The following is a 26,195-nucleotide window of genomic DNA, read 5'->3' as shown; positions in this document are numbered from 1 at the left end:
ATGACAGATGTAAATGTTAGAGAGAGAAAAGATTGTTAGGTGTTTAAAAAGTATGAGAGATGATGAAAAAGTAAGAGAGAGAAAATATTGTTAGAGCATCCACAATGGCTCAAGGATTAGAAAATGGATACCTCCTTCCACATCATTCAGGATTAGAAACTGCATGCTACATCACTAGGACACTCAACTGCACAATAGTGGACAAGAAACTGGACTAGCACTAGGACTAGCCACAATAAACAAAATTATAAAAAACAAATAAATTACATTCACGCAAATATGGAATTAACTTTTACGAAACCAATACGGGGACAATACAACCATTTTATTTAAATTAAAAAAAATACATCCTAAAAAAATTACATAATTAAAAAAAATACATAAAAAAAATCTATCGTCGTTCAGTCTTCCGCGCCCACAACTCTTCAATTAAATCCTTTTGGAGTCGAATATGAGCATCAACTTGGCGCATGTCGGCATGTTCCTTGAGGCGGCCGACTTCATAGTGAGGTACTCTCATTCGTACGTTGGGGGTAACCACGTCGTGGCTGGGACTGGCTTCATCAGCATCGTCATTGGCCCAACTAATCAGCTGTACACCTTCATATTCGACTATCATGTTGTGCATGATAATACAGACGTACATTATATCAGTAAGGCAATCGACATGCACAAACGCGTTGGACCCCTAAGTGCCGCCCATCGAGCCTGGAGCACACCAAATGCCCGTTCCACGTCCGTGCGCGCCGACTCCTGCAGTTCCGCAAAGTAGTCATTCCTTTCATCAGATGAGCATCTGATCGTCTTCACAAAGACGAGCCACCTAGGATATATCCCATCCGCCAAATAGTTGCCCATATTATGTTGGTTGTCGTTGGCGACAAAACTGATGGCTGGACCAACACCATGGCACTGCTCGTTGAAAAGGGACGACGAATTGAGGACGTTGCGGTCGTTGTTCGACCCGGCTACCCCAAAATACGTATGTCAAATCCACAGCCGGTAATTAGCTATGGCCTCGAGGATCATCGTGGGATTCTTTCCCTTGTAGCCGGTCGTTTAGAACTCTTTCCAGGCGGCGGGACAGTTTTTCCACTCCCAATGCATACAGTCTATGTTGCCCAACATCCCCGGGAACTCATGCTTCTCCTCGTGCATCTGCATCAGATCCTAGCAGTCTTCAGGGGTAGAGCTTTGAAGATACTGCTCACCGAATATTTCAATGACGCCCTAACAGAAAAACTTCAGACACTGCAGGGCAGTCGTCTCACCAATGTGGAGGTACCCGTCCCACATATCCACCGCGCCTCGGTTGGCTAACTATCTGATTGCCGCAGTGCACTTTTGTATAGGTGTGTGGCCGGGTCTGCCAGCCGCATCGTGCCTGAATGGGAAACACATATATCGACGCTCTAAAGCGTCAACGATACGCATAAACAGTGACCTACGCATCCTAAAACGCCGCCTGAAAAGGTTGGCCCCAAACCGCGGCTCTGGAGCGAAGTAGTCTTCATACAGCCGCTGATGTGCAGCGACGTGATCCCGATCAACCAAACCTCGGTGGTGGACAATGGGTCGAGGTACCGCCGGCTGCTGCGGTTGCAAGACCCTTTGTATCGGACGATTTATCTCGCGGGACGTATAGGCCGCCAACTCTTCGTTAAATCACCGGCTGAACTCCTCAGCATCCCCAGCACTACCACCCACGCCGCTGCCACCCGTTTCACCCATTTCGCGATATTGCTCTTGTACAGAAATTAAGAGAGAGAGAATCCGTTAAAATAAGTGGTGCGAATGAAAACGACGTACAAATATCAGTATATATAGAGGTTCGAAAGTTAAAAAAAATACGCTAGCCGATCGGGAACCTGCAATGGCGGCTGGCGGATCGGCTAGCGCCCGCGAATCGGAGTGCGCTAGCCAATCAGCTCGCCGGCTGCAATGGTAGGCTAGCGGACCGGCCAGCGCCCGCGAATCGGTTAGCCGGCCCGCTAGCCTCCATTGCGGATGCTCTTAGGTGTTTAATAATACCCTCTCTTTCCCATAATAGATGACCTACATGGAGATTGACACGAGATTTTAAGTGATGTTGTTTTGTGTGTTAGGTGGAGAGAGAAGATATTATATTTATATTAATATGAGAGAGAGTTTATTTAAAAAAGAAAATGTGATCTCTTTTATTGGATAAACTAAAAAAGAAAGTGTGACATCTATTATAGGACGGATGAAGTAATATTTTGCATGAATAATAACTCATTCCAATCGAAGTTCTCGTGAATGCGAGTGTCCCGTTTGCACGTGAGGGTGGAAATTGATTGAATTAATAAAATTCGCAGCACTAGTGTGAACGGTACCTTTACCAAAATACCCTTCAGCAAGGATTGGAACTACTTAGTATTCGTACAAACAAAAATTTGTTGTAGAAAGTTAGAAACAGTCAGCGCACGCCAGCGTGGCTGCTTTGACCAGAAAAATGTACAGTATTTTTCATTCACACAATTTATCCATGAACAAAAGCAAGTTTATCCACATATCTCTCAATCTTTTTAGAATAATAAACCATATACTCATGAAATCGTAGATATGTGGAGCCAAATATTTCAATTGCTTTGAGTGTGTGTATGAAATTAAATGATATATAGCTAATTTTTATAGATTAGTACATGTTTGGAATATCAAAAAAATGTAGTAATTAACTAATTGAAGTTAATTTTTTAATTGATCAAATTACGATAATAGCATAATCATATAATTCACAATTTTAAAATTTAAGATTTACTTAACATGCTAGTAATAGATAATATAATAAATGTAATAATTGAATTTAGTAATTCATAATTTTAATAATTAGTATATTAATATTTTATTTATAAGTGAATAATTGATAACAGAATAATAAATTACATTTGATTTTCTTAACTAATAAATAATTTATATAACAAAAAGTCTAATTCTTCACGCCTTAAAAATACTAATATTATTATTTTTTCACAAAATAATAACACATTTTACTATTTTGTGATATTCTTAATTTTAAAACTCATTCACTTTTTTTATAAGTGTATCTCATACTTTTATTACATTCCTATTATATCATTACACTAAATTTACACTTAATTTCCTCCATAAAGTTAAAGCAATTTCTCTAAAAATAAAATTCATATTGAATCAAAACAGATTACAAAATTTATCTAGTAACACGATGAATCCAATCACAACTTTATAGTAACATTTAAAATCAAATTACGACCAAATAACCAAGAAATTTCAAAAATGAAAAAATTAGAAGAGTCGAGGAAACTCAGATTCTTGGTCAATAGTCATAACGGTAATGTTATTAGAATTTTAAAAATATTTAGATAAATTAGGAATTTGCATAACAAGGGCATTTCCGTCCATAACAAATTAAAATCATCATACATAAACAAACTCTCTCAAAATCAAAGCCTCATTCAACACCTTCACTCTTAATCAGCCGCCATTTATGGAACCAGAAACTGTTCTAAATCTCTTCGATTCCAGGTGGTTCCACCTCGGGATCATCGGAAATCCACCGGAAACCTCAATCTCAGCCGCGCCGCCACCATTCCCCCAAATATCAAATCAAAAGGTTTCGCGCCAAATTTCGTCTCTCGCGAGATCGAAGAGCGACGAGCTGTCGAGTCTCACAGCACGGAACCCCTCTCCCGATTCAGTCCTCAAAACCCCCCACCTCCAGACCATTTTCTCCGACAGGGAGTTCTCAATTTCATCGGAAACTCCGAGGATTCCGGTGGCGAGGAAATCCGGCGTCGACGGAAGGAGGAAGAAGCGGCTGAGCAAGAGCATGTCGGAGCTGGAATTCGAAGAGGTGAAGGGATTCATCGACATTGGGTTCGTTTTTTCGGAGGAAGACAAGGTGGATTCGGCCCTGGTTGAAATCATTCCAGGTCTGCAGAAATTAGGGCAGAAAATTGAATCGCGTGATAGGGAAATTGAGGAAGCTTCTAGAATGAGGGCGAAGCCGTATCTATCGGAAGCGTGGGAGTTTTACGAAGAGGAAAGATTGATGAAATGGAGGGTTCCTTCTTCTGCAACTAGTGAGATGGAAATCAAAGATAATCTCAAATCTTGGGCCCACACAGTGGCTTCTGCTGTTAGATGATGAGATTAGTGTTAAATTTTCTTCTTTTTTTAATTTAAGTAGCGTTTTATGTTGGTTTTTCTTCTTTTTTTTTTGTATAGTTCAAAACTCAAATTCAAATTCTTCCAATTTTAGTTTGTAAATATCAAATTGAGCTGCATTGTTTGTATTTTCAAATTGACACATTCATTTATTCATATTATATGTATGTATGTGTGTGTATCTTTTGATGGGAGTTTTTTGTCATATTACATGTGTTATGCTTTGATTTTGCTTCTAATATGTGATCAAAATTGAATCTTGATTTCCATGGATGAGATTTGTGTTTTATTACATTTTGTCATGTGGATAATTCTCATTGCTTGTCAGAAACCCATCACCATAATACTTCCATGGATTAATAGTATTTCAGTATTTGTCCTGATTATTATAGTTTTACAGTGACTGGGTAGTTTAGAATCGAGTTCACGAGTACTATATACTAACGAGTTTTCGATACTATGGAAGAGGTTGCTGATGATTGGCTTCATTCCAGATTGTTGATGTTCAGCAACAATGTCTATACAAAACATTGAGAGCTGATGTTTCCTTTCCTTTGCAATGTTTTCCATAGAGCATTCAGTTTTAATCCATTCTTCTTTTCCTTCCAAGCATTAATTCACTTTTCTTTCAAGCTTTTCCTGTTGGCCTTAATCAAGTCTACCAAGGTAGTGATGCATTTGCTTATTCTTGAGAAATTCCTTGTGCTTCTGTTTGATGACACTATTCAATCTCTAATGCCTTGTTATTGTTACCTTTTGTCTTCAGATATGCTGCAGTGTCCAGTTCCTTCCTTGGAGATCTTGGGAAGGTATTCTCAATAATATATCTAATTCTAAATGAGTAAAAATAAAATCTTATCTATCTGTGCCTTGTGCTTTGCTCTTTGAATGTTCTACTTATCTATCTTTGTTTTTGCTGTCATCACTGTTTTTTGAAAATAAAATTATCAACTTTGGTATCTGTATCATTACCTTGTGCTTTGGTCTGTGTTTTTATTGGATGCTCATTTTCTCACATAATGCCAATGACTTGTTCCAAGACATTGACTTGCAACTCTTTGGCACCATTTGTTACCCTTGTCATTTCCTGGCACTTCACTGCAATTTAATAGCCAGAAATTGGCTGCCGCAACATGCTAAACAAGCTCAATTCACTCTACAACCATGATATCCCACCCTCTTTACTTCTTCTTCCTTATCTCTATACATTCGACACTCAAAACCACCAGCACCTCCACCGTGGAAGCGTACACTGCCACGGAACTAATCCTCCTTAGCTGCGGCGCATCAGCAACCACAAACGACATCAGCCTCCGGAGCTGGGACACTGATCAAGGTTCGAAATACACGCCATCAAATGCCCCCTCCATATCTTCATCATCCGATGCTTCCACCATGGAATCTTCGGTTTTTCCAGTCCCTTACGGGACTGCTCGAGTTTTCCACTCCCCTTTCACATACACTTTTCCCCTCACTGAAGGCCAGAAATTCCTCCGCCTTTACTTCTATCCCAACGTCTACTCGGACATTGACACTCGTCTATCTTTATTCTCTGTCAATGCAAATGCCTTCACCCTGTTTACAAACTTCAGTGCTTTCCTTCATTCTAAGAATTTAACACGACCTTCTTTTATGGTGGAATTCGTTGTTAACATCGGAGCAACCCAAAAACTCGATCTAACCTTCACCCCCAATCCAAACTCCTCTGCTTTTGTAAATGGAATCGAGATTGTGTCGGTCCCAGATAAACTCTACCTTTCGGAAGAAGGCGTGGAAATTAGATTTGTGGACAGGCTGTTTGATCTCAACAGCGGCACGGCTTTGGAGAATCTTTACCGGCTGAATGTGGGTGGCGGCGCTGTAGACATAGGAGAAGATAGTGGCCCCACTCGTGGCATGTTTCGAAGATGGAGTCCTGATGATGACTACATATTCCACGGCGATTATGGGTTTACGCAGCATGACGAGGGAGTTGTGATCAACTACACCAACCGTACTCCTTCCTACACTGCTCCGCCTAAAGTATACAAATCTGCTAGAACTATGACCAACATCAGCATAAGTTTAGAGTGGGGATTTCCAGTTGATTCTGGATTCTACTATCTGCTCCGTTTCCACTTTTGTGATTTTCGGCACGTAAAGGCAAACGACGTGACGTTTACAGTAAACGTCAATAATCAGACGGCAGATCCTGACGTTGATGTCATCTTCATGGCCGGCGGCCCTGATATTCCCATCTTCAAAGACTACATAACATGGGTTCCTGATGTTGGAAATCGTGGAAAGCAAGACCTGCGGCTATCTTTGGTGCCTTGCCTTGTGCCAGGACCAAGATATATTAGCGCTTGGCTGAATGGCTTGGAAATTTTCAAACTCAATGATTCGGCAGGAAGTTTTGCTGCATCCAACCCTGAACTCGTTGTCGACTCACCACCGGTGTCGCTAGTGAGGAACCTACCGGCGGCAGCGAAGAAGAAGAAAATTGGTGTTGTGGTGGGGAGTGTTATCGGCGTAGTTGTGGCGGTTGCAGCCGTGGCTATGTTGATTATGCGGCGGTGGAAAGTGAAGGACGCAGGCACGAGTGTCACCAACTCATTGTGGTCGTTGGTGTCACTTTCGACGGAGTCAAGGTCCACTTCTGATACATGCAGGTATTTGTCCATCGACGAGATCAAGGCCGCCACCAGCAACTTCGACGACAGCTTCGTCATCGGCAGGGGAGGCTTCGGACGCGTCTACAAAGGCCTCATCCGCAACGTGCCTGTCGCAATCAAGAGGCTCAACTCCACCTCCAGGCAAGGCACTCGCGAGTTCCTCACCGAGATCGACGTGCTCTTCAAGCTTGGCCACCTCCACCTAGTTTCCCTCGTCGGCTACTGCGGCGACGATGGCGAGATGATCCTGGTGTACGACTATATGGCACACGGCAGCCTCCGCGACCACCTCTACAACTCCGAAAAGTCACCCTTGACGTGGAAGCAGCGCCTCCAGATCTGCGTGGGCGCCGCCAAGGGGCTGGACTACCTCCACAGCAGTGGCACCATCATCCACCGCGACGTCAAGTCCAGTAACATCCTTCTCGATGAGAATTGGGTGGCCAAGGTGTCGGACTTCGGCCTCTCCAAAATGGCCAAGTCCACACACGTTAGCACGGTCGTCAAAGGCAGCTTGGGTTATGTTGACCCAGAGTACTACCGCCGGAAACAGCTGACGTTGAAATCCGATGTGTACTCGTTCGGGGTGGTTTTGCTGGAAGTCTTATGTGCAAGGCCGCCGATAATCGCAACATTACCAAGAGAGCAAGTGAATTTAGCAGAGTGGGCTGCATTTTGCTATGGGAAAGGGACAGTTGATCAGATTGTGGATTCCAATCTCAAGGGCCAGATTGCAGCTGAATGCTTGAGCAGTTTTACAGAAATAGCCGTAGCATGCCTCGTGGAGAAGGGGATTGATCGGCCATCGATGAACGACATTGTTAGGAAATTGGAGTTTGTAATGCAGCTCCAAGTGAATGGAGGTGCACAGCCGTTGATTGGGATTAGCGCGAGTAACGCGACGGACGAGGACACGTGTTCTAGATCGAAGAGCAGCGAATTCCAGCAGCAGTGAAAAACTCAACCTGTTAGGCTGCTGAATAATTTCTCTAAGATGGAGTATTTCATTTTTATTTTTACTATAATCATATTTTAGGGCATGAGATAAGGTAGTTAGCATGTGGCCTGACCCTACATAGAAGACAATATACTATAGATATTTTTAATTTGTATTGTGGAAAAGATTATCAATATAAACGAACCACATTATTTTAAGAAGCCCTTTCTAAAGACAGAAAAAAACAAAATCTTGACTGGAATATAATGAAGGTTGGGTCATGACTGAAGACAAAAGTAAAATGAGACTAGTAAAATGTTACTAATATATATGTTTGTGTATTGTTTTCCAGTAAATAATATCATTACATTCTCAGTAGTTTAATAGGTGAGGATCTAAATATGCAGAATCATCATAGAGGAAGCAAAGAAGACCTGGATTTTTAATCGTATGTGACCACTGCATTAAATAGTTAGAAGAAGTTGTAATCTTGAAAACACCTTGAAATTCGAATGATGAGGAGTATATTGAGGATCTAAATAATTGAGAAAATTGAGGAAATGGAGGGTTCCTTCTTCCAACAAGTGAGTTGGAAATCAAAGATAATCTCTAATATTGGGCCCACACAGTGGCTTCTTCTGCTGTAAGATGATGAGATCATGAGATGAGTTCACTTGGGATGGCTCCAGTCATTTCTCTAGTGGGACACATAGAAATAAGGTAACTGATAACTGATCACCCCGAGCTAACTCAGATGAATTGTTATTGCTGCACTGACAGAGCAAACCTCATCTCTTCAGCACATGGTTAGTTAGTTTGATGGGATGTCATTGTCTACGAATGGAAAAACTCATGTAAAGTTTGGATGAAATTTTTAGGACAGATGCTGGATCCATCCACAGTTTCTGTGATTGGTTGGTCTTCTTTTACAGGGTTCACTTTCTGACATGTTTGCAAACGAAAACATTGAAAATATTGTTCTTCTTGGAAGCACTAGAGTTGGCAGTCGATGTGTAATCCAAATTTCGGCTGGTTTCATGATCTTCATCGCTTCTAGGTAAGCAATGCTGCCCATATCATATCATCGAATTCTGCAAACCGAGTAAAACAGGTTGAGTAGAGATACTGACTAAGTTTGAATATGTGCAGGCAAGTTTGGAGCATTATTTGCATCAATACCTTTCACTATATTTGCAGCTATATGGAGTATTGTGTTATGCTCGGCCTTGTTGGTGAGCGTTCTGTTATCTTGTTGTTGTTCCAATGTAAAATGTGATCGATTGATTGATTGTGCATGGATGATGGACATGGTGCAGCGTCTGTGGGGCTGGCGCTCTTGCAGTTCACGAACATAAACTCGTTGAGGAACATCTTCATAGTTGAGGTGTCTCTCTTACTCGGCCTCGGACTGTCCATTCCCGAGTACTTCAGACTTTAGAGAATACACGAGTGCTGCTCTTCATGGCCCTGCCTGCTCATACAAGTTTTTGTTTTTTTTTTTTAATCTTGATATTCCCTAAAATATGAGCCCATGATTTAATGGGGTGGTACTTTTGCCTCTAAAATAATTACTCCATTTTACTACTAGTTCGTAGTTTCATGTTCATGTGAGGCAATAAATGTAGATTAACCATCGATTTTAGGAGCATTCATTATGGTAGTAGTAAATAATGTGACATTGTTAAAACAAATGAAAATTTCAATAATTTATCGGAGCCTAAAAAGAAAATGCATGTTAATGCTGAAATAGTCAAATTGAATTGTCACAATTTAGAGGCAATGGGCGGAATTCGGAAAGATGGATTTCAACATTTATTTTCTAGATTTCAATTGTTAAATAAAATTTTACTTTCGAGTTTGTAATTATTAATTAATATTTAAATAAAATAACTAAAGAGAATTTTAGTTTTGCATCTAAAATATAGGTTGATTTTAACAGTCATAAAAATAGGGGAGTGAATTTTAGATGGATAAATATTTTATTGAACCAACAGAAACTAAATTCAACTTTAAGTGAATCTAAATATACGACTGATATTATTATTCTTAAAAAGCATTAAAAATCCACCCTGAGAATACCTGTTTCCAGCTATAGGCGTATTGGGTTTCGGACCACCAACGGTAGGTAGTCTAATCTTATATGTGGTTCAATAATTATTCTAATTGTCTTTTGCATGTTTATTGTTAATTGTTTTTAAGATAAAATTACAGCTTTCATATTATTGAGAAATGAAAAAGCCTATCTCATGTTGAGATTAAATAAAACTAGCGACAGAAAAATACCTTATTGAATTACACAATATACACTCACGAATTAAATAGCATGGAGTACTACTTCAGTTTTTCTGCATACCATCAAAGAAAAATTAACATTTTTTAAATCACCAATATGCTCTCACAATTACTTAAAGTTTTTTCTGCATATCGTCAACAGATTTTGAACACTCTTACTACAATTTATAGAACCATTAATAAACTCATAAAGCCCACAGGAGCGTAGCGCAGTTAGCAACGGAAGGCAGATCTTGCCGCAATGAGTATGGGTTCGCCACTGATGTCGTATAGTTGCTTTCATCTCTCATGCACAAGTGTTACCCTAATTTAACCCCGTCACATGATGTTGGCCCGAAGTGTAGTGGGCTTCTGGCAATCGGTACTGCGTATCCTGATTTAACCCTCTCACATAATATCGGGCCGGAGTGTGGGGCCGCCAAGACGATGGAATCGCCTTTTTTTTCTGCAATTAGTAAACTCATAAGTAGATAGATTGGCTTAGAAAATATTATGCGCCAATGTAGTAAGTACTTATAGCAGTTGAATTCAGTTATGTAAATATACACAAACCCAGGCCCTATTTATTAAAATTTCATCAAACCAACTGTCACTCACTCATCACACTCAAACTTACTCATCATCATCATCCCTTCATAAAAACTTGACAAATCACAAAACTAAATCTTTTATCACACTCTCAAAAATGGCACCAGATCCCTCTCCCCTCCTCCTCTTCCTCCTCCACCTCTCCCTCCTCCTCCACCACTCCGCCGCCGCCGCCGCCGCACCCCCCACCTCCGCCCCCACCCCCAGCCCCAAACCCCCCTCCCGCTCCTCCCCCATTTCCCCCTCAACCCTGGACCCCAAACAGCTCCTCGCCCTCCAATCCCTCAACGTCCCCACCTCCAAAGACCCTTGCTCTCACTCCCCCTCCATCTCCTGCGACTCCTCCTCCCCCTTCCGCCACCTCCTCTCCCTCACCCTCGCCAACTGCTCCGACGACGTCGCCCTCTCCCTCACCGCCCTCAAATCCCTCTCCACCCTCACCTCCCTCTCCTTCCTCAACTGCCCCGTCTCCCCCATCAAGCTCCCCCCCGACCTCGCCTCCAATCTCCGCTCCTTCGCCGCCGTCGCCAGCCTCAACAAGCTCACCGGCGTCTGGCTCAGCCGCCTCCAGAATCTCACCTCCCTCACCGTCTCCCACGTCGCCGTCTCCGCCAGCGGCCCCACCATCATCCTCTCCGGCATGAAATCCCTCCACTCCCTCACTCTCTCCCACACAAATCTCACCGGAAATCTCCCCAAACACTGGCATTCCTCAAATCTCACCTTCATCGATCTGTCCACCAACAATCTCAAGGGGAAAATCCCCAATTCACTCACCCAATTAGAGAATCTCCTGCATCTGAATCTCTCCTCAAATTCCCTCAACGACACGATCCCTTCCACAATCGGCGACTTGACCTCTCTCCAGAATCTCTCCCTTTCATCCAATTCCCTCTCCGGCCCGATTCCGGAATCCCTAGCTGCAATGGCGGCGCTGACGCATCTCGATCTGAGCTCAAACCAGCTCAATGGCACAATCCCCAATTTCATCAGAGACATGAAGAAGCTGAAGCACCTGAATCTCGCCAGCAATTCCTTCCATGGAGTGTTGCCTTTCAATTCAACGTTTATACAGCGATTGGAGGTGTTCAAGGTCGGTGAAAATTCGAATCTTTGCTACAACCACACGGTTTTGGGGTCGAAATTGAAGCTGGGGATTGCCGCCTGTGATAAGCACGGGCTGCCGCTGTCGCCGCCGCCGGCGAAGGATTCGTCGGCGGATGACTCGAGCGATGGGGATTATAACGATGATGAAGATGAGAATTCGGGGGAGAATAAGAAGCATAGCGGTGGGCCGAGTAAGGTTGTTCTTGGTTTTGCAATTGGGATTTCTTCGATTGTGTTCTTGATTGTTTTCTTGGTTCTTTTAGCTAAGTGTTGTAAATGAGATTGAATTTTATTTTTTTTTCTTGGTTGATTAGGTTAGGGGATTATGATTTATTGTGACATTAAAAAGATGAGTTCATTGAGTTTGTTTCTGTATGATTTATTTTGGAGCAAGAATTTCGAGAAAGAGAAAGGGGTGAAATGAAAGGATGATTCTTTTTTTTTTTGTATGTGTGTGTGTGTTTGTGAGGAGTAGTGATTCTTTTGACTACTTTTTTCGTAGTCTTGTGATGTGGTGAAGAATGAAAGTGGAAATGAAAGGATGTTTTCTTACACTTTTACTATGTTTAGATGCAAGAATTCTGTTTTTGGATCATTTTCTTGATCCGGGTCTTTTCATCTTTTTTTGGACTGGTTGATTTGATTAATTGAATTATGAAAGGTTGTAGTAGTAGTAGTAGTAGTACTAGTTTTTTCCTTGCGAGTTGCAAGAAAGAGTGTTGCCACTTTGATTTGGTAAATCAAGTCTTTGATTTGGTAAGTTAGGTGTTTGATTTGGGCAATAGTAGTTTTTTGTTTGATGACTTGTTATTTTGTTGGACTTTTTATTTCAACACAAGTATGTTATTGAAAGTCACTCAAATAAGTTGACATACTAGTGCTACTACTATTTCATTTAAAGTTGTCATATGGTTGTCATTTCTCTCTTTTTTTTTGGTATATCAATTTTGGAGGCAAAGAGTTGCATACCTTTAATGAAGGATGCGTGCAGTTGTAGGTTTATGTGGCTTTTTGAGGAGTTTTTTCCTTCAAGACTTTGGTTCATGTCTTTAATGGGTAGGACATGAATTGAATTATCTAAGTTCACTCGAATAACTTTGCAAAGAATCATATCTATCTTGCTTCCTATTTAATTTTTATCTACCAAACCTAACGTGGTAGTGTTATTGTTTGGGTTGGGCACTTGGACATGCATGTGGATGTGGGAACCTTCATCCCATTTTATGGTGTTCTACACTTGTGTACAAATATTAGTTCTTGTATTTTAATTTAATACTATGACAATTATGAATCCAAATTAACTATATCTAACTTTAGTACTAGTATAATTAAGTGGATGATATCATACGTATAAACACATGATTATGGGCCATTAGTCATGTGCTCCGTTTGCTACTTGGGTTGGGATCAACATCATTGTATCTTCCCTGGAAAATCAAGTTTGCAATCTAATTTCACTTCCAAATCCAATTTTTTTTTCTTTTATTTTGGGGAGGTCATAATTAAATCTTAAACATGCAAAATTTTACACGTCATCCGTCTCGTAGTAATTGTCACACTTTCCTTTTTGGTTTGTCTCATAAAAGATGTCACATTTCTTCCTTTAGAAAAAGTTCCCTCTCACATCAATTACAAAATTATATTTTCTCTCACCACTTAAGACACAAAATAACATCTCCTAATATCTTGTGTCATCTCACAAGTGTGACATCTACTATGGGACGGAGGAAGTACTATAAAAAAAAGGTTCGTAAATCGTAATTTAGGCATCGACCATGTGCAAACCAAAACATAACTAATTTTAACTTTGCTTTAGGATCTTGGTACATCAAAGGGATTATTTCATGATTAATTGAATAGTGTTAAAACCATGGAAAAGATAATTAGATAGTAGGGAAAAGGAAAGTAGAGGTCTGACGAATAACGAAGCTAACATGCAAACATAACTATACTATTATTTCATTATTCGACTTAATTCAGAAACGAAACTAAAAGCACTAGATTTGGCAATACATTAGTAGGATATTGTTTCCTTTAGTAATCTACAATTTCACTTCCCTGTTTGGGACTTAAGATTTAGTGGTCAAGTTTTTTTGTCTTACCATTTTTATAATAACTTTTTAGTAGTATATATTATATATTATTTGAATTTTTACTTACCAAACATTGATCATACAAGATTTAGTAGTATATATTATTTGAATTTTTACTTACCAAACATTGATCATACTTGATGAGCTATATTATTATTTTTTACTACTATAATAATTTAATAAAATTGCAGTAGTTATTCTATAAATTTCTATTTCAAATAACTATTAATTCTAATATAGGAGTAGTAAGTATTTTATTTTATTTAATATTATCTCCATCCCATAATAATATGTGCATTTAAAATGACATAGAATTAACGAACAATTTAAGTAAAAGAATGGAAGAGAACAATAATTAAAGTACTCACTCCGTCCCCCATAATTTTACCCACTTTGACCCGATACGGGTTTTAAGAAATCTAATGGAAAGTGACTTGAAAAAGTTAGTGGGATGTGGGTCCTACTTTTAAAATGTTAGTTTTATAATAAAATGTGAGTAGAAATGAGTTAGTGGAATATGAGTACCAAAAATGGTAAAAGTGAAGTGTGTAAAATTATGGGGGACATTATGAGGGACGGAGGGAGTAGTTTTCAGTGGATATACACAATTCTTTGCATTTTAGTAGTATTTTTACTGCAAAACTTCACCAGAAAATATGGGAGGATGCCTTTAAATCCGCATACCGTTCTTCAATTTCCATGGTTCTCTGCATTCAGCCCACTCAGATTCCGGCAATCATACTTCTCAATTAAAGGTAGTAATATAATCTCGCCTCATCTCTTCGATTACGTCAATTCGCTGCTGTGTAGATACGCTTTTGCAAATAGCAGGTATATTTGCTGTACTGCTAATTTATTTGGCGGTATTATGCTTCTTTAGGTTTTCTTTGGAATCATGATTGAATTCGAGCTTGGGATAACAAAATTTTTAGTACTAGTGTTTTTGTGATGTAACCCTCGATCAGCTCCGCCTTCATTTCTGCAAATTTGGTATACATTGGGTGATTTACTAATTAATGTGGATCATTCCCTGTAGGTTTTACTAATGTGAATTCGTTAGCACGTCATGTAAATCTGTTTCCAACACCAAACTGAGGTATGATTTCTTGATGCAGCTTGTTCAATTTGGCAGAAATATCTGATCGATCTTTGGTATTGAGCATAAGAGCTGATGATGGAATGAAAGGAATGCATAATAAAAAGAACCCTTATTCGGGAAGGGCACCTAAAACAGAGGGGGCGGATGATGGTACTCAATCTTCAAATTACATTCAAATATGATATACCAACTGCTGCAAATTGCATTCAACATCTCTCGTTGCTTCAAGCTAAGGTTATTTAGTGACTAAACATCAGTCAAACCATAATCAGCACTTCTCAGTAAAACCTTAGTGCCGCCCCCATCCTCACCTCATACTCCTTGCTAAACTAGGCCTCCAGTAATGGCACCATCGCACCAACTGAAAACGCAAGAGCCGTCACCTGAATCGTATTCTGCAAACCCCCTTTCTTCTCATTGCTCATCATGGGCGATGCGGTTGAGGCAAGACCGGCATTGGTGCCCAGCACTGCAGCACAGAGCCACTTGGAGCATGTGGAGTAGTCGAATTCTTGCTCAGTGGATTCGCTTGTGTTGCCTATGACTAGAGAGTATTGCATCAGAGAAGGATTTGTCAAGAAGAGAGATTTTGCAGCAAGATATTGATGTGCTCTCCTGTCGCCTTATATCAGCTTGCATCAGCCATCAAGTATGACAATGCCTCGGTCTTAGGCATCACTCGGGTAAATTGGTTGACTCATCTTTGCTTTCAAATTACCTAGTTGATAGAGACATCCGATTTACGGTAGGCAACACCCAATTTTTACAGTCCGTCATATTTTGTTTGGGTAGCCGATGCTCATTTTAGGACTTCGGTTTAGGATTTGTTTTGCTTAATGAGCTCTCTTTTTTTTGGCTACTTGTGATCTTCAAATATTGATTCGAGTATTTTGTATTGTTTGGTATTTGTGATCTTCATTATTTGTTTGAGGATTTTATATTGTTTGCTATGTGGGTCTTTGGACTTGTTGTGTGCGGGGAAGATTGATACATCTACGGATTTGAAATTGCTTTGTGAGGCTTATGTTTGGTGATTGTTACTTGATTTTTCGTCTTTTATTGCCTTCTGTATTTTTATTTTAGTATAGTTGATGGTGTATTGGTTTTGCTATTATATCACTGTCGATTATCTTCACAGCTTCCGGCTGTGACTATTTTTCATTCATTGAAAAGAATATTATTCCGACTAACATAATATTTTTTTAAATGAAATTTTAATGACTTTATTGCGGAAAAATATTATTCCAGATTTGGTTTTCATTTCTAATTGGAGAATATCATCTCTAAGGTTTCACTCATTTGTTTGAAGACAAATGGAAAAGAAGAACATGTCTACTAGTTGACATTTATACCACTAATGACCTGCTAACAAGAGTATAAAAGAATAACACGTCTACTTTGTTCTTCATCGCACGTTAATTGGAGAACCTTGTAATTAAAAACTGCCTACATAGTTGACAATTAAGCCACTAATCTGCTAATCACATGCTAATTAATGTTGTTATGTTTATACTTCCTCTCTTGTTTCTTTCGCTCATTCTTTCTTCACATCAAAGTGTTGACCAAATTAACAATCAAAGCTCGGAATTGTTGCAATGGCAGAGGCAGTGGTGTCGATTGCTCTACAGACCATTCGTGATTTGCTATTGGAAGAGGGAAGGTTTTTAGCTGGTGTGGGCGACCAAGTGAAGGATCTTGAGAGGCAGCTCAAAGAGATGAAGTGTTTCCTCCAAGACGCTGACAAACGACGACATGAAAGCAGAACCTCTTCAATTGGATCTCGGAGATTAGAGATCTCGTCTACAGATCCGAATCCGCCATTGAAAGACATGCAGCTTATCATGTTTCTTCAAGGAGAAGAGGCCTCACACAGTTCGTCTGCAAATATTCCTGTATTTTGACAGATTGCAACAAACTCTACCAATTAGGCTCCGAGATTTCACAAATTACATTAAATCTGGAGAGGATACGCAACGATATGCAAGCAATCGGAATAAGAAGAAGCATAATCATCAATCCAAATGGAGAGGGGCAAAGCTCGGCTAGAAACAACATGTCAAGGAAGACTTTCCCCGATTTGGAGATGGGAGATTGCTTCCTAGGCATGGAGGATGAGCTGAAGCAGCTTGTTCATCACCTAGGGATAAACACAGAGGATCGGATTATATCAGTGTGGGGAATGGGAGGCTCAGGCAAGACCGCAATTGCCAAGAAGCTCTACAACGAGACGACAGACTTTGATCGCTTGGCGTGGGTTTGCATTACGCAGCAATGCGAGAGTCGGTCAGTTTGGGAGGATGTTCTGAGGCAACTAGAGAATCCAAAGAAGAAGAATATTTCAAGTGTGAACAGTGAGCCACGAATAACAGGGGAGGTTTCGAGTCTGAGCAACTTAGAGTTGATTCAGAGACTAAGTGAGATACAAAGATTAAAGCGATGTCTCATAGTTTTGGATGATGTTTGGGAACTTTCTCATTGGCATGAGTTGAAGCATCCATTCACAGCCCACGATTCGCAGAGCAAACTATTAGTGACAACACGGAAACAAAAGGTTGCAGAGATTGGATTGGCAGTCAAACATGGTCTTTTGCATATGGATGCTGCATTGGAACTACTCAAATACAAAGCATTTCAGCATGGAAACATTCCAGGTCGGTAGCATTAGTGGTATATTTACAAACGCAAATTAGTGTCTTTAATTGCATTAAAATACGTCCTTAGCCATTCTTTTTTTTTTTTTGTAGTGAAGCTAGTGAGAAAATTATGATTAGAGAGAAAATCATAGTATGGATAGAGATAAAATTATAGACAAATGAATTTATAAGTCTATATTCGAAAACAAAGCATAGTAGAACTATTTTGTGAATTCTCCATATGGATATATAAATTAAGTTGAGTAAAATATTTTAAAGTGCTTAAAGCTTATTGGAGCTTATTTTGAACAACTCTTACCTTGTTTTTAAGAACATGTAAACTTTATCAAACACCTGCATAATCAATTTCAATATTCAATTGATCGTCATTTATGAGTAATTCAATATGCAGACTTTGCATTGGAAGAAAGCTTTGAGAAAATTGGGAAGGAAATGGTGCAAAAATGTGGTTATTTGCCGTTGGCAATTTCTTTACTTGGCGGGGTATTGAGAAATAAAAACTTGATGGTGGAGTGGAAGTTAGTAAATGAGGATATCAAAGAAGTCATGTATAGAGATGAAAAGCAGATTGATGGAGTGCTAAACTTAAGCTATGAAAGTCTACCCTATTATTTGAAGCCTTGCTTTCTCTATATGGGTATCTTCAACGAGGACGAAACCATACTTGCTTTGGATCTATATACGATGTGGATAGCACAAGGCATGATTTCATATGAGAGCACTGGAGACAAGAAGGAAAGTTTAATGCACATCGCAGAACTGTACTTAAATGAGTTGGCCTCCAGGTCCATCGTTCAAGTTGAAATTCGGTTAGCTTATGATGTCACAAATAGAAACGGAAAATATTTTGCATGCAAACTTCATGACGTAGTACGAGAACTATGTTTGAAATTGGGGAAAATGGAGGATTTTGGTGTGCAGAGTATGGAGTATCAAGGTGGGAAGCTTAGTACCTTACTAAAGGAAGCTTCCTCACATATGAAAATACAACATTTGGCTATCCATTTCAGAAGTGAAGTCGAACACGAGCGTACAGTCACTTGCCCAAAAGATAGTAGCAAACATACTAGGTCTCTACGAATATCCAATCTCATAGGATCGAATGTTGTTGAGTTTCCCCCACAAAGTATAGTTGATTTTCAGAAATTTAAAATGTTGAGAGATCTAGTTATCATGAGATTCAAATTTGCAGGAGGAAAGTTACCGAGAGGAATCACTAAACTTGTTCACCTTAGATGTTTGCGTCTAGAACGATGTGAACTTGCTAAGCTACCGTCATCCATGAGGAATTTGGTATATATGGATACCCTTGATTTAACAGGTTCAGCGAATGTTGAAGTTCCAAATGTTTTTAAGGAGATGTTGCAATTAAAACACTTGCTTCTTCCTATCTATGAAAATGAAAACATTAGAAATTATCGACTAAGATTGGATGAGGAAGTATATGAGTTGGAGACTCTAGTATGCTTTGATAGTAGATACCATGAACTTAAATGTATGGGCAGAATGAAGAATCTCCAACGTTTTATGGCAATAATACACGATAATGAAAGCTTGTCGGCTATCATGAATGGCATTATGAACTGGAACAAGATACGGGATTGTTCTGTTTCTATTGAAGGAAGTTGCAACTTAACAAGTGAGCAAATGCTGGAGAAGGCTTTGACATGTCCCAATCTTTATGATTTGAGTATCTGCTTGAAGTTAGGGAAGGCGCTGGCAGAGTGCGGGAGTGATCTGTTGAGCTCGAAACTTGGGTGTTTGGATATGTTTGATTCCGAGATTGTGGATGATCCAATGGGGATACTAGGAAAGCTTCCTTGCTTGATACAATTGCGATTATATTGGGAATCATTTATTGGGGAGAAGATGAGGTGTCCAGCAAACAGTTTTCTTCGCCTCAAGAGGCTAACACTAAGAGGTTTACCAAAGTTGAGGGAGTTGAGAGTAGAGGCAGGAGCCTTGCCCCTTCTCTCTAAATTAACAATTGGAGAGTGTTCTTGTCTGAAGATGGTTCCGGAGGGATTGAGAGCGATTTCCACCCTTCATATACTCGTAATTAAAGAAATGCCAGAATTGAAAAATAGGGTATCACCATCGGGACAGGATTTCCACAAAGTCCGCCATGTGCCTTCTATTATCACCAAGGACTAGTCGTCACCAGGTATCTCATTTGACATTTCTCACATTTTTCTGTCTTCAAATTTGATGTGTTTTCATGGTTGCAACCATTTGATGGTTGGTTTATAATTATATGCCATGAAACTATTTGGGAAAATAAAATCATAAGCACTGATCCTGTCTTATATTTTTATTCGATGTTTATAAAAGGATTGGAGGTGTTTAAAGTCGGTGAAAATTTGAATCTTGGGATTGCTGCTTGTGATAAGCACGGGGCTGCCGCTGTCGCCGCCGCCGGAGAAGGATTCATGTTTGGCGGATGAGTCGAGCGATGGGAATATGATGATGAAGATGAGAATGTGGGGGAAAAGAAGAAGCGTAGCAATGGGCCTAGTAAGGTTGTTCTTGGTTTTGCGATTGGTATTTCTTCAATTGTGTTCTTGATTGTTTTCTTGGTTCTTTTAGCTAAGTGTTGTAAATGAGATTGAATTTTTTTTCTTGGTTGATTAGGTTAGGGGATTATGATTTGATGTGACATTAAAAAGATGAGTTCATTGAGTTTGTTTCTATGATTTATTTTGGTGCAAGAATTTCGAGAAAGAGAAAGGGGTGAAAATCGAAATGAAAGGATTATTCTTTTTTTTTTGTGTGTGTTTGAAGAGGTAATTCTGTTGACTACTTGTGATGTGGAGAAGAATGAAAAAGGGTAAAAACAAATAAGAATATAAAACTGGCTGATTTCACTTTTTAATGCTGTTGGCTTTACTTTAAAATAGTACTATACCTCTTCAACTTTGTTTATGTTTAGATGCAAGAATCTGTTTTTTTGATCATCTTCTTGAGCTGTACTATTTTTTTTGGACTGGTTGATTTGATTCATTGAATAATGATAGTTTTTTCCTTGCGAATTGCAAGAAAGTGTGACTTTGATTTGGTAAATTAAGTGTGTTCTTGTTTTGATTTGGGAAGTAATACTAGTAGTAATTTTTTGTTTGGTGAGTTTATTTTGTTGACTTTTTATTTCAACAAATGTTGTCTCTGACCATATCTCAATGAAAATCACTCGAATAAGATGACATATAGTAGTAGTACTATTTTATTTGCATAGGAGTTGGATTTGATAATATTTCATTTAAAATTGCCATATGGTTCTCATTTCTCTTTGTTTTGGGTGTGTCAATTTTGGAGGCAAAGACGTGCATTCCTTTAATGAAGGGAGCGTGCAATTGAAGGTTTATGTATCTTTTTGAGGAGTTTTTGCCTTGGTTCATGTGTTTAATGGGTAGGGCATGAATTCATTTATCTAACTCTGCAAAGAATCATATCATGGTCATCTTTCCTTTTTTGTTTGTTCTAGTCAAGATGACCACTTTCTATTGTTGGAAATAATCTACTCTCTCATCTCTCCTCATTAAAATATTCAACTACTTTTTTTTTTCTCTACTTTATTCAATCTAACAACACTTCATAAAATCTCATGCCACTCAAGAATGTGGTTATCTTGAGTGGACGGAGGGAGTATTTAATTTTATCTACCAAACCTAACGTGTTAGTATTATAGTTTGGGTTGGGCACTCGGACATGCATGTGGATGTGGGAACCTTCATCCCATATTATGGTGCAAATATTAGTTTCTTTATTTTTTTAATTTCGAGGTCTTGTTAATATGACAATTATAAATTCAAATTAAATATGGGCAAAACACATTCTTAGGTCCTTATACTTTAATCAAAATGTTAATTAAGTCCTACAATTTTTTCGTTTTAATAAGTCCTTATACCTTTCTGATAAATTTCATTACATCCTCGTACAATTTTTTCGTTTTAGTAGATCCTTAAACTTTGATTATAACTTTTATTAGGTCCTTATGCAATTTTTTATTTTAAGATATTTTTTTACTTTTATTTTAGATAATAATTATATTTAATTAAATTCAATGAACCTTTTAATTTTATTATTTAACTTATCTTATGATTATAAATATTCAGGGAAACATATCTTTCAATATAAATATAAATAATTAATTGAAAATTCGGATAGTTATTCTAAAAAAAATTTCGATTTTAATCTTCAATCATCACGGTTAATCTTTTTATTATTCTCTACAACTTATTGAGATTATTGGATAACAAGATGATATTATCTTTATAGACTATGCTAAGTTAAATAATGGAATATTAAAAAGTTCATTAAGTTTAATTAAATTTAGATTATTATCTAAGATAAATGTAAAATAGTCCCTAAAATAAAAGATTGTACAAGGACCTAATGAAAGTTATGATAAAAGTATAAGGTCCTACTAAAACAAAAATATGTACGAGGACCTGATAAAAATATTGTGAAAAGTATAAGGACCTATTAAAATGAAAAAATTGTACAATGATCTAATGAACATTTTGACTAAAGTATAAGGACCTAAGAATGTATTTTTCCATTAAATATATCTAATTAGTGACTTTTTAGCATAACACACACATGATCATGGCCATTAATCATGTGCTCCGTTTGCTACTTGGGATGTGGAACATTATATAGCATGGAAAGTCGAGTTTGCCACCTAATCTTCCTCTTTATAAATACACTGAGCTTCGTAATTTAGGGAAAGGACCTACACTATAACTAAAACCTAACACATTTCAACCTTTAACGTCCAATATTGTGCTACCAACTTTGCTTCTTATGAGAGAATAACTATATATCTATCTTCTTAAGCTCTTGCTATATTAAAGGAGTGGTCTTGTAGAATAACAAAGATCACATGCAAATAAGAAATTTTTTATTTTGACTTGATTTTGGAGCGAAACTACAAACACCAGATTTGGCAATATAAGGATATTGTTTTCTTTAAAGAGTGCCATTTGCGGAAATATATAATTTAATTATCAGTACACAATTTAGAAATTTATTTCACTTCCCTATTTGAGACTGAAAGATCATGTTTTTTTGGCTTACCGTTTTTATAATAACTGAAGTATAAACTTAGAATAAAAAAATTATCGTACTCGATGACGTATATACTGTATTATTTTTTAATTTAATAAAATGATATGCATAAAAGTATTGTATATTACTTTATAAAATTATAAATTTTCAAATAAATATTAATTTCAATATATAAAAAATTGAATTACACTAATTTCTGGATTGGATAATATACACGTACGGATTGTGCGAGATGAGGTGTATGTGACTTCGCTGATTCTTTGCATTTTATTCTCACTGCAAAACTTCGCCAGAAAATATGGGAGGATGCCTTCTCAATCCGCACTCCGTTCTTCAATTTCCATTTCTCTCTGCATTCGCCCCACTCGGATTCCGGCAACCATACTTCTCAATTAAAGGTACTAATTAAATCTCGCCTCATCTCTTCGATTATTTCTTTTCCCTGAATTTTCGATTACGTCAATTTGCTGCTGTGTAGATTCGTTCCTTTTCAAATTGCAGTTGGTATTTTTTTAGCTTTATCGTTAATATGGGTGGAATTATGCTTCCTTATGTTGCTCTTTGGAATCATGATTGGATTCGAGATTGGGATAACAAGAATTTTAGTAGTACTAGTTTTTGGTGAGGAAACCCTCAATCTGCTCGCGACAGAGCCTTCATTTCTGCCAATTCTGTTTCACACTGTTCAAGAGCTATCAATCACAAGAAATTTGGTGCATTACGTCATACATTATGTGGAAATTAATTTTTCCCCTTATCCATGCGATGCAAGATATGATATTTGCTAGGATATTACCTCGCGTTCAGTTCGTTGGACAAGATAATAATGAGATACAACATGGGATAAGCTAAAATGAGGTTTATCCAGGTTTAAGTTAGTCATAGGAGTGGAAGCGAGATGGATAATCATGAGATACAATGTAATGTTGACGTTGTGGAGAAAAATGCAACCGAACAAGAGAAGGTTAGATTTGACCTTTAGTCACACGTAAACATGACAACCAAATGACCCCTTAATGTATTTGCATCTATCTCTTTTTTTCTCCACAGTTTTTGTGAATTCATTAGCACTTCGTGTGAATCTGTTTCCAACACCGAACTGAGGTATCATTTCTTGATGCAGCTTGTTCAATTTGGCAGAAATATCTGATCGATCTTTGGTATTGAGCGTAAGAGCTGATGATGGAAAGAAAGGAAGGCAAAATAAAAAGAACCCTTATTCGGGAAGGACACCTAAAACAGATGGGGCAGATGATGGTGCTCAATCTTCATCTCTGCCGCCTAACAAGGAAGAAATCCTAGCCCTCTTTAAGCGAATACAATCTTCGATCTCTAAAGGGGAGACAGTAAATCCCAAGAAGAGAACTCCCAAGCCAGCTGAAGATAGGCTCTCTCCCTCGCCCTCAACCTCGGCTGAATCAATTCTGGATGTTCTTCATCAATCAAGAACACAACGATCACAACAAAAAGGTGAAATCTGATTTGTGCCAATAATTGGATTTGTGATGTTATGTGGAGTTTCACTATCATTTGCTTTAGTGTCCTGATTGATCTGAAATAGAGTTTGTTCCATGACAGGGAAATCTGTAGCCAAGAAAGGCGATAAATTTCTCGATACTCAAAAGGATTCGCTGAAGGAGAAGGAGAGTGCTGCAGCTGCAGCTGCAGAACATATATCAACAAGGCTGCCATCAAGTTTCACCAGGAGGTCTCCAATACGCTCTCTGTCAAGCCCTAGAGAACAAGTTCAGTCACCTACTATCGCAATTCCAAGGGATGAAACTGAGCTGACAAATGAAACATCACAAATAGACGATGACAGCGAGCATCAAGCCATAAAGTTGGCAGAAATGAAACTTCCCGAGCTAAAAGAAATTGCCAAATCCAAAGGGATCAAGGGCTATTCCAAACTCAAGAAGAGCGAGCTTGTAGAGCTCCTAAGCAAGTCGCTGACCGACGCCTCTCCTTGAATCTAAGTTGTTCAATGACCGTTAATGCTTTAACTTACCTTAAGTTTCCCCCTTTTTCATTTCCATATTCATTAATTTGTAGAAGGGTGCTTTAGTTTGTCAAGAATTCTTCAATTGCTTCCATTTTTATCTATTCCCAACACATTTTGATTAATTGATATGGCCATTGCTGATCTCTGATCATTCTTGATTGAACAAACAATATCAAGAATCAAATTGAAGCTACTGAGTGTTGCATATACAGGAAAATCAAAACAAATTTACTCGAAAAAACCAAGGGAGAATGAATGCTATAACTAAACAAGCCATCAAGAAATTACAAAGTGGCTGCCCCTGCAAACATCTTCTGCTTCCATCTGAAGCACTGCTGTTGCTCCCATCACTCCATCGCCTCTCGTTCCACTCCTCCACAAAACTGCTGTCACCGGTGCCACTTATATTTATCGCAGCCTCGCCACATATTTCACACAATCTACAACCCAAATTCAAGAAACCAAAACTCATACATGAATCAACTAGCAAACTACTACAAAACTAAACAGATAAGATAAGACAGAGTTACTTACCTGTTCCCTTTAACTCTAAACCAAGCCTCAGCGCATTGCAAGTGAGCGAATCCAAGCTCGCCTTTACATCCGCATCCAAGATCAATCAACTCAGCACCGCTCTTCCCAATCTCCTTCGCACTCAAATGGCACACTCTACAGACCCTCTCGTTCCCCACCACAGCCTCCATCATCGAGCCAGACGAACATGCCTCCCCCCTCTCCACATCCACCACCAATGTCTTGTTTCCACCTTCTTCCAAGTCTCTGCCTCCCATTGCAATCACAGTTTCCAAATGTCTTAAACTATCACAGTTTTCACTCTTATCTCTCAGTTCTTGATCCATTAGCACCTCTTACACAACCAATTCACAATGTCAATGTATGCATATGATCAGTTTACATGACATACTTTTCTTGACCAAAGATAGTGGAGTTCCATATTCTTTGAGAAGTTGACTGACTCATCTCTCTCTAATCTACATATTCTTTGAGGGGCTGAGTAATAGTACTATATAATGAAACAACTTATTCTGTCAGAGACCATTAAATGTTGATAGATAACATATTGTGAAGCAGACATGAATTATTGGGTTGTTACAAGTTACTCTAATTTGGAATATATTGCTTACAATAATCACACAATTTTAGTGCAAATAAAAGAGAGTATAGTGGATATAGTTACAGACAACTGTATTGTGTAGGCTGGCATTGATCATTACAATTGTAGTTTGGGAGAGAGAAGCCAAGCAACATCGACATCAATGTGGAGAATGTGGTTTGTACAGTAGCACACACATTTTGGAGTTTTGTTGTTTATGTGATTAGTAGTTATTAACCAGTTGTACACGTCTTTCAACTTAAATCATTGAATTCTCTTAATAAATGATTCAAGGTATCAGTCAATTCTATAATGCCATCAGTTTTAGATATAGAAGATATATACTCCAACTACTAAAATTTAAGTCTGCACCAAACATGGGAAATATTGACGGAGTATCTTTTTATTTCAGGATTTAAATATTGAT

General features: G+C 38.5%; 6 protein-coding genes and 1 pseudogene across 17 annotated transcripts; 5 read left to right on the top strand and 2 right to left on the bottom strand.

Annotated features, from left to right (window-relative positions):
• Positions 1–391: 391 nt before the first annotated feature.
• Positions 392–1,164, bottom strand: LOC125195400 (uncharacterized). Its single transcript, XM_048093551.2, has 3 exons — positions 1,110–1,164; positions 720–968; positions 392–612 (listed from the first exon to the last, which is right to left on the bottom strand). The coding sequence occupies exons 1-3, from the start codon at positions 1,162–1,164 to the stop codon at positions 392–394; spliced, it is 525 nt and encodes a 174-aa protein (XP_047949508.2).
• Positions 1,165–3,449: 2,285 nt separating this feature from the next.
• Positions 3,450–4,292, top strand: LOC125195399 (uncharacterized). The gene has a single exon (XM_048093550.2). The coding sequence runs from the start codon at positions 3,485–3,487 to the stop codon at positions 4,142–4,144; it is 660 nt and encodes a 219-aa protein (XP_047949507.1). The 5' UTR covers positions 3,450–3,484; the 3' UTR covers positions 4,145–4,292.
• A 675-nt stretch (positions 4,293–4,967) lies between these two features.
• LOC125193930 (receptor-like protein kinase FERONIA pseudogene) lies at positions 4,968–9,342 on the top strand (annotated as a pseudogene). The gene is made up of 3 exons (XR_016128630.1): positions 4,968–8,812; positions 8,905–8,987; positions 9,072–9,342. The product of XR_016128630.1 is annotated as a receptor-like protein kinase FERONIA pseudogene (transcript).
• Positions 9,343–10,681: 1,339 nt separating this feature from the next.
• Positions 10,682–12,296, top strand: LOC125193942 (receptor-like protein 51). The gene has a single exon (XM_048091899.2). It carries the CDS (start codon positions 10,733–10,735, stop codon positions 12,020–12,022), a length of 1,290 nt encoding a protein of 429 aa, XP_047947856.2. The 5' UTR covers positions 10,682–10,732; the 3' UTR covers positions 12,023–12,296.
• A 2,175-nt stretch (positions 12,297–14,471) lies between these two features.
• On the top strand, positions 14,472–20,283 carry LOC125193931 (putative disease resistance protein At1g58390). Of its 10 annotated transcripts, none has more exons than XM_089057314.1 (6): positions 14,472–14,590; positions 14,716–14,825; positions 14,951–15,617; positions 16,537–17,585; positions 17,980–19,752; positions 19,920–20,283. In XM_089057314.1, exons 4-5 carry the CDS (start codon positions 16,913–16,915, stop codon positions 19,740–19,742), a joined length of 2,436 nt encoding a protein of 811 aa, XP_088913440.1. In that variant the 5' UTR covers positions 14,472–14,590; positions 14,716–14,825; positions 14,951–15,617; positions 16,537–16,912; the 3' UTR covers positions 19,743–19,752; positions 19,920–20,283. The 10 variants fall into 10 exon arrangements, with proteins under 10 accessions (XP_088913440.1, XP_047947835.1, XP_047947833.1 ...); XM_089057318.1 differs by having other exon boundaries at positions 14,476–14,825; positions 14,951–15,084; positions 15,268–15,617; XM_048091878.2 differs by lacking the exon at positions 14,716–14,825 and having other exon boundaries at positions 14,968–15,617.
• A 2,604-nt stretch (positions 20,284–22,887) lies between these two features.
• LOC125193941 (uncharacterized) lies at positions 22,888–24,776 on the top strand. 2 transcript variants are annotated; one of them, XM_048091897.2, is made up of 3 exons: positions 22,888–23,050; positions 23,793–24,122; positions 24,231–24,776. In XM_048091897.2, exons 1-3 carry the CDS (start codon positions 22,951–22,953, stop codon positions 24,620–24,622), a joined length of 822 nt encoding a protein of 273 aa, XP_047947854.1. In that variant the 5' UTR covers positions 22,888–22,950; the 3' UTR covers positions 24,623–24,776. The 2 variants fall into 2 exon arrangements, with proteins under 2 accessions (XP_047947854.1, XP_047947855.1); XM_048091898.2 differs by lacking the exon at positions 22,888–23,050 and adding an exon at positions 23,109–23,616 and having other exon boundaries at positions 23,776–24,122.
• Positions 24,777–24,812: 36 nt separating this feature from the next.
• On the bottom strand, positions 24,813–25,781 carry LOC125193945 (uncharacterized). Its single transcript, XM_048091902.2, has 2 exons — positions 25,189–25,781; positions 24,813–25,094 (listed from the first exon to the last, which is right to left on the bottom strand). The coding sequence occupies exons 1-2, from the start codon at positions 25,512–25,514 to the stop codon at positions 24,872–24,874; spliced, it is 549 nt and encodes a 182-aa protein (XP_047947859.1). The 5' UTR covers positions 25,515–25,781; the 3' UTR covers positions 24,813–24,871.
• Positions 25,782–26,195: the final 414 nt, after the last annotated feature.

The sequence above is a fragment of the Salvia hispanica genome, chromosome 4 (assembly GCF_029641045.1).
Source record: "Salvia hispanica isolate PSC_SH4W2 chromosome 4, Shi_PSC_v1, whole genome shotgun sequence".
NCBI lineage: Eukaryota > Viridiplantae > Streptophyta > Magnoliopsida > Lamiales > Lamiaceae > Salvia > Salvia hispanica.
Note: the sequence above shows the minus strand (reverse complement) of the source record. Positions and strands in the feature narration are given on the sequence as shown.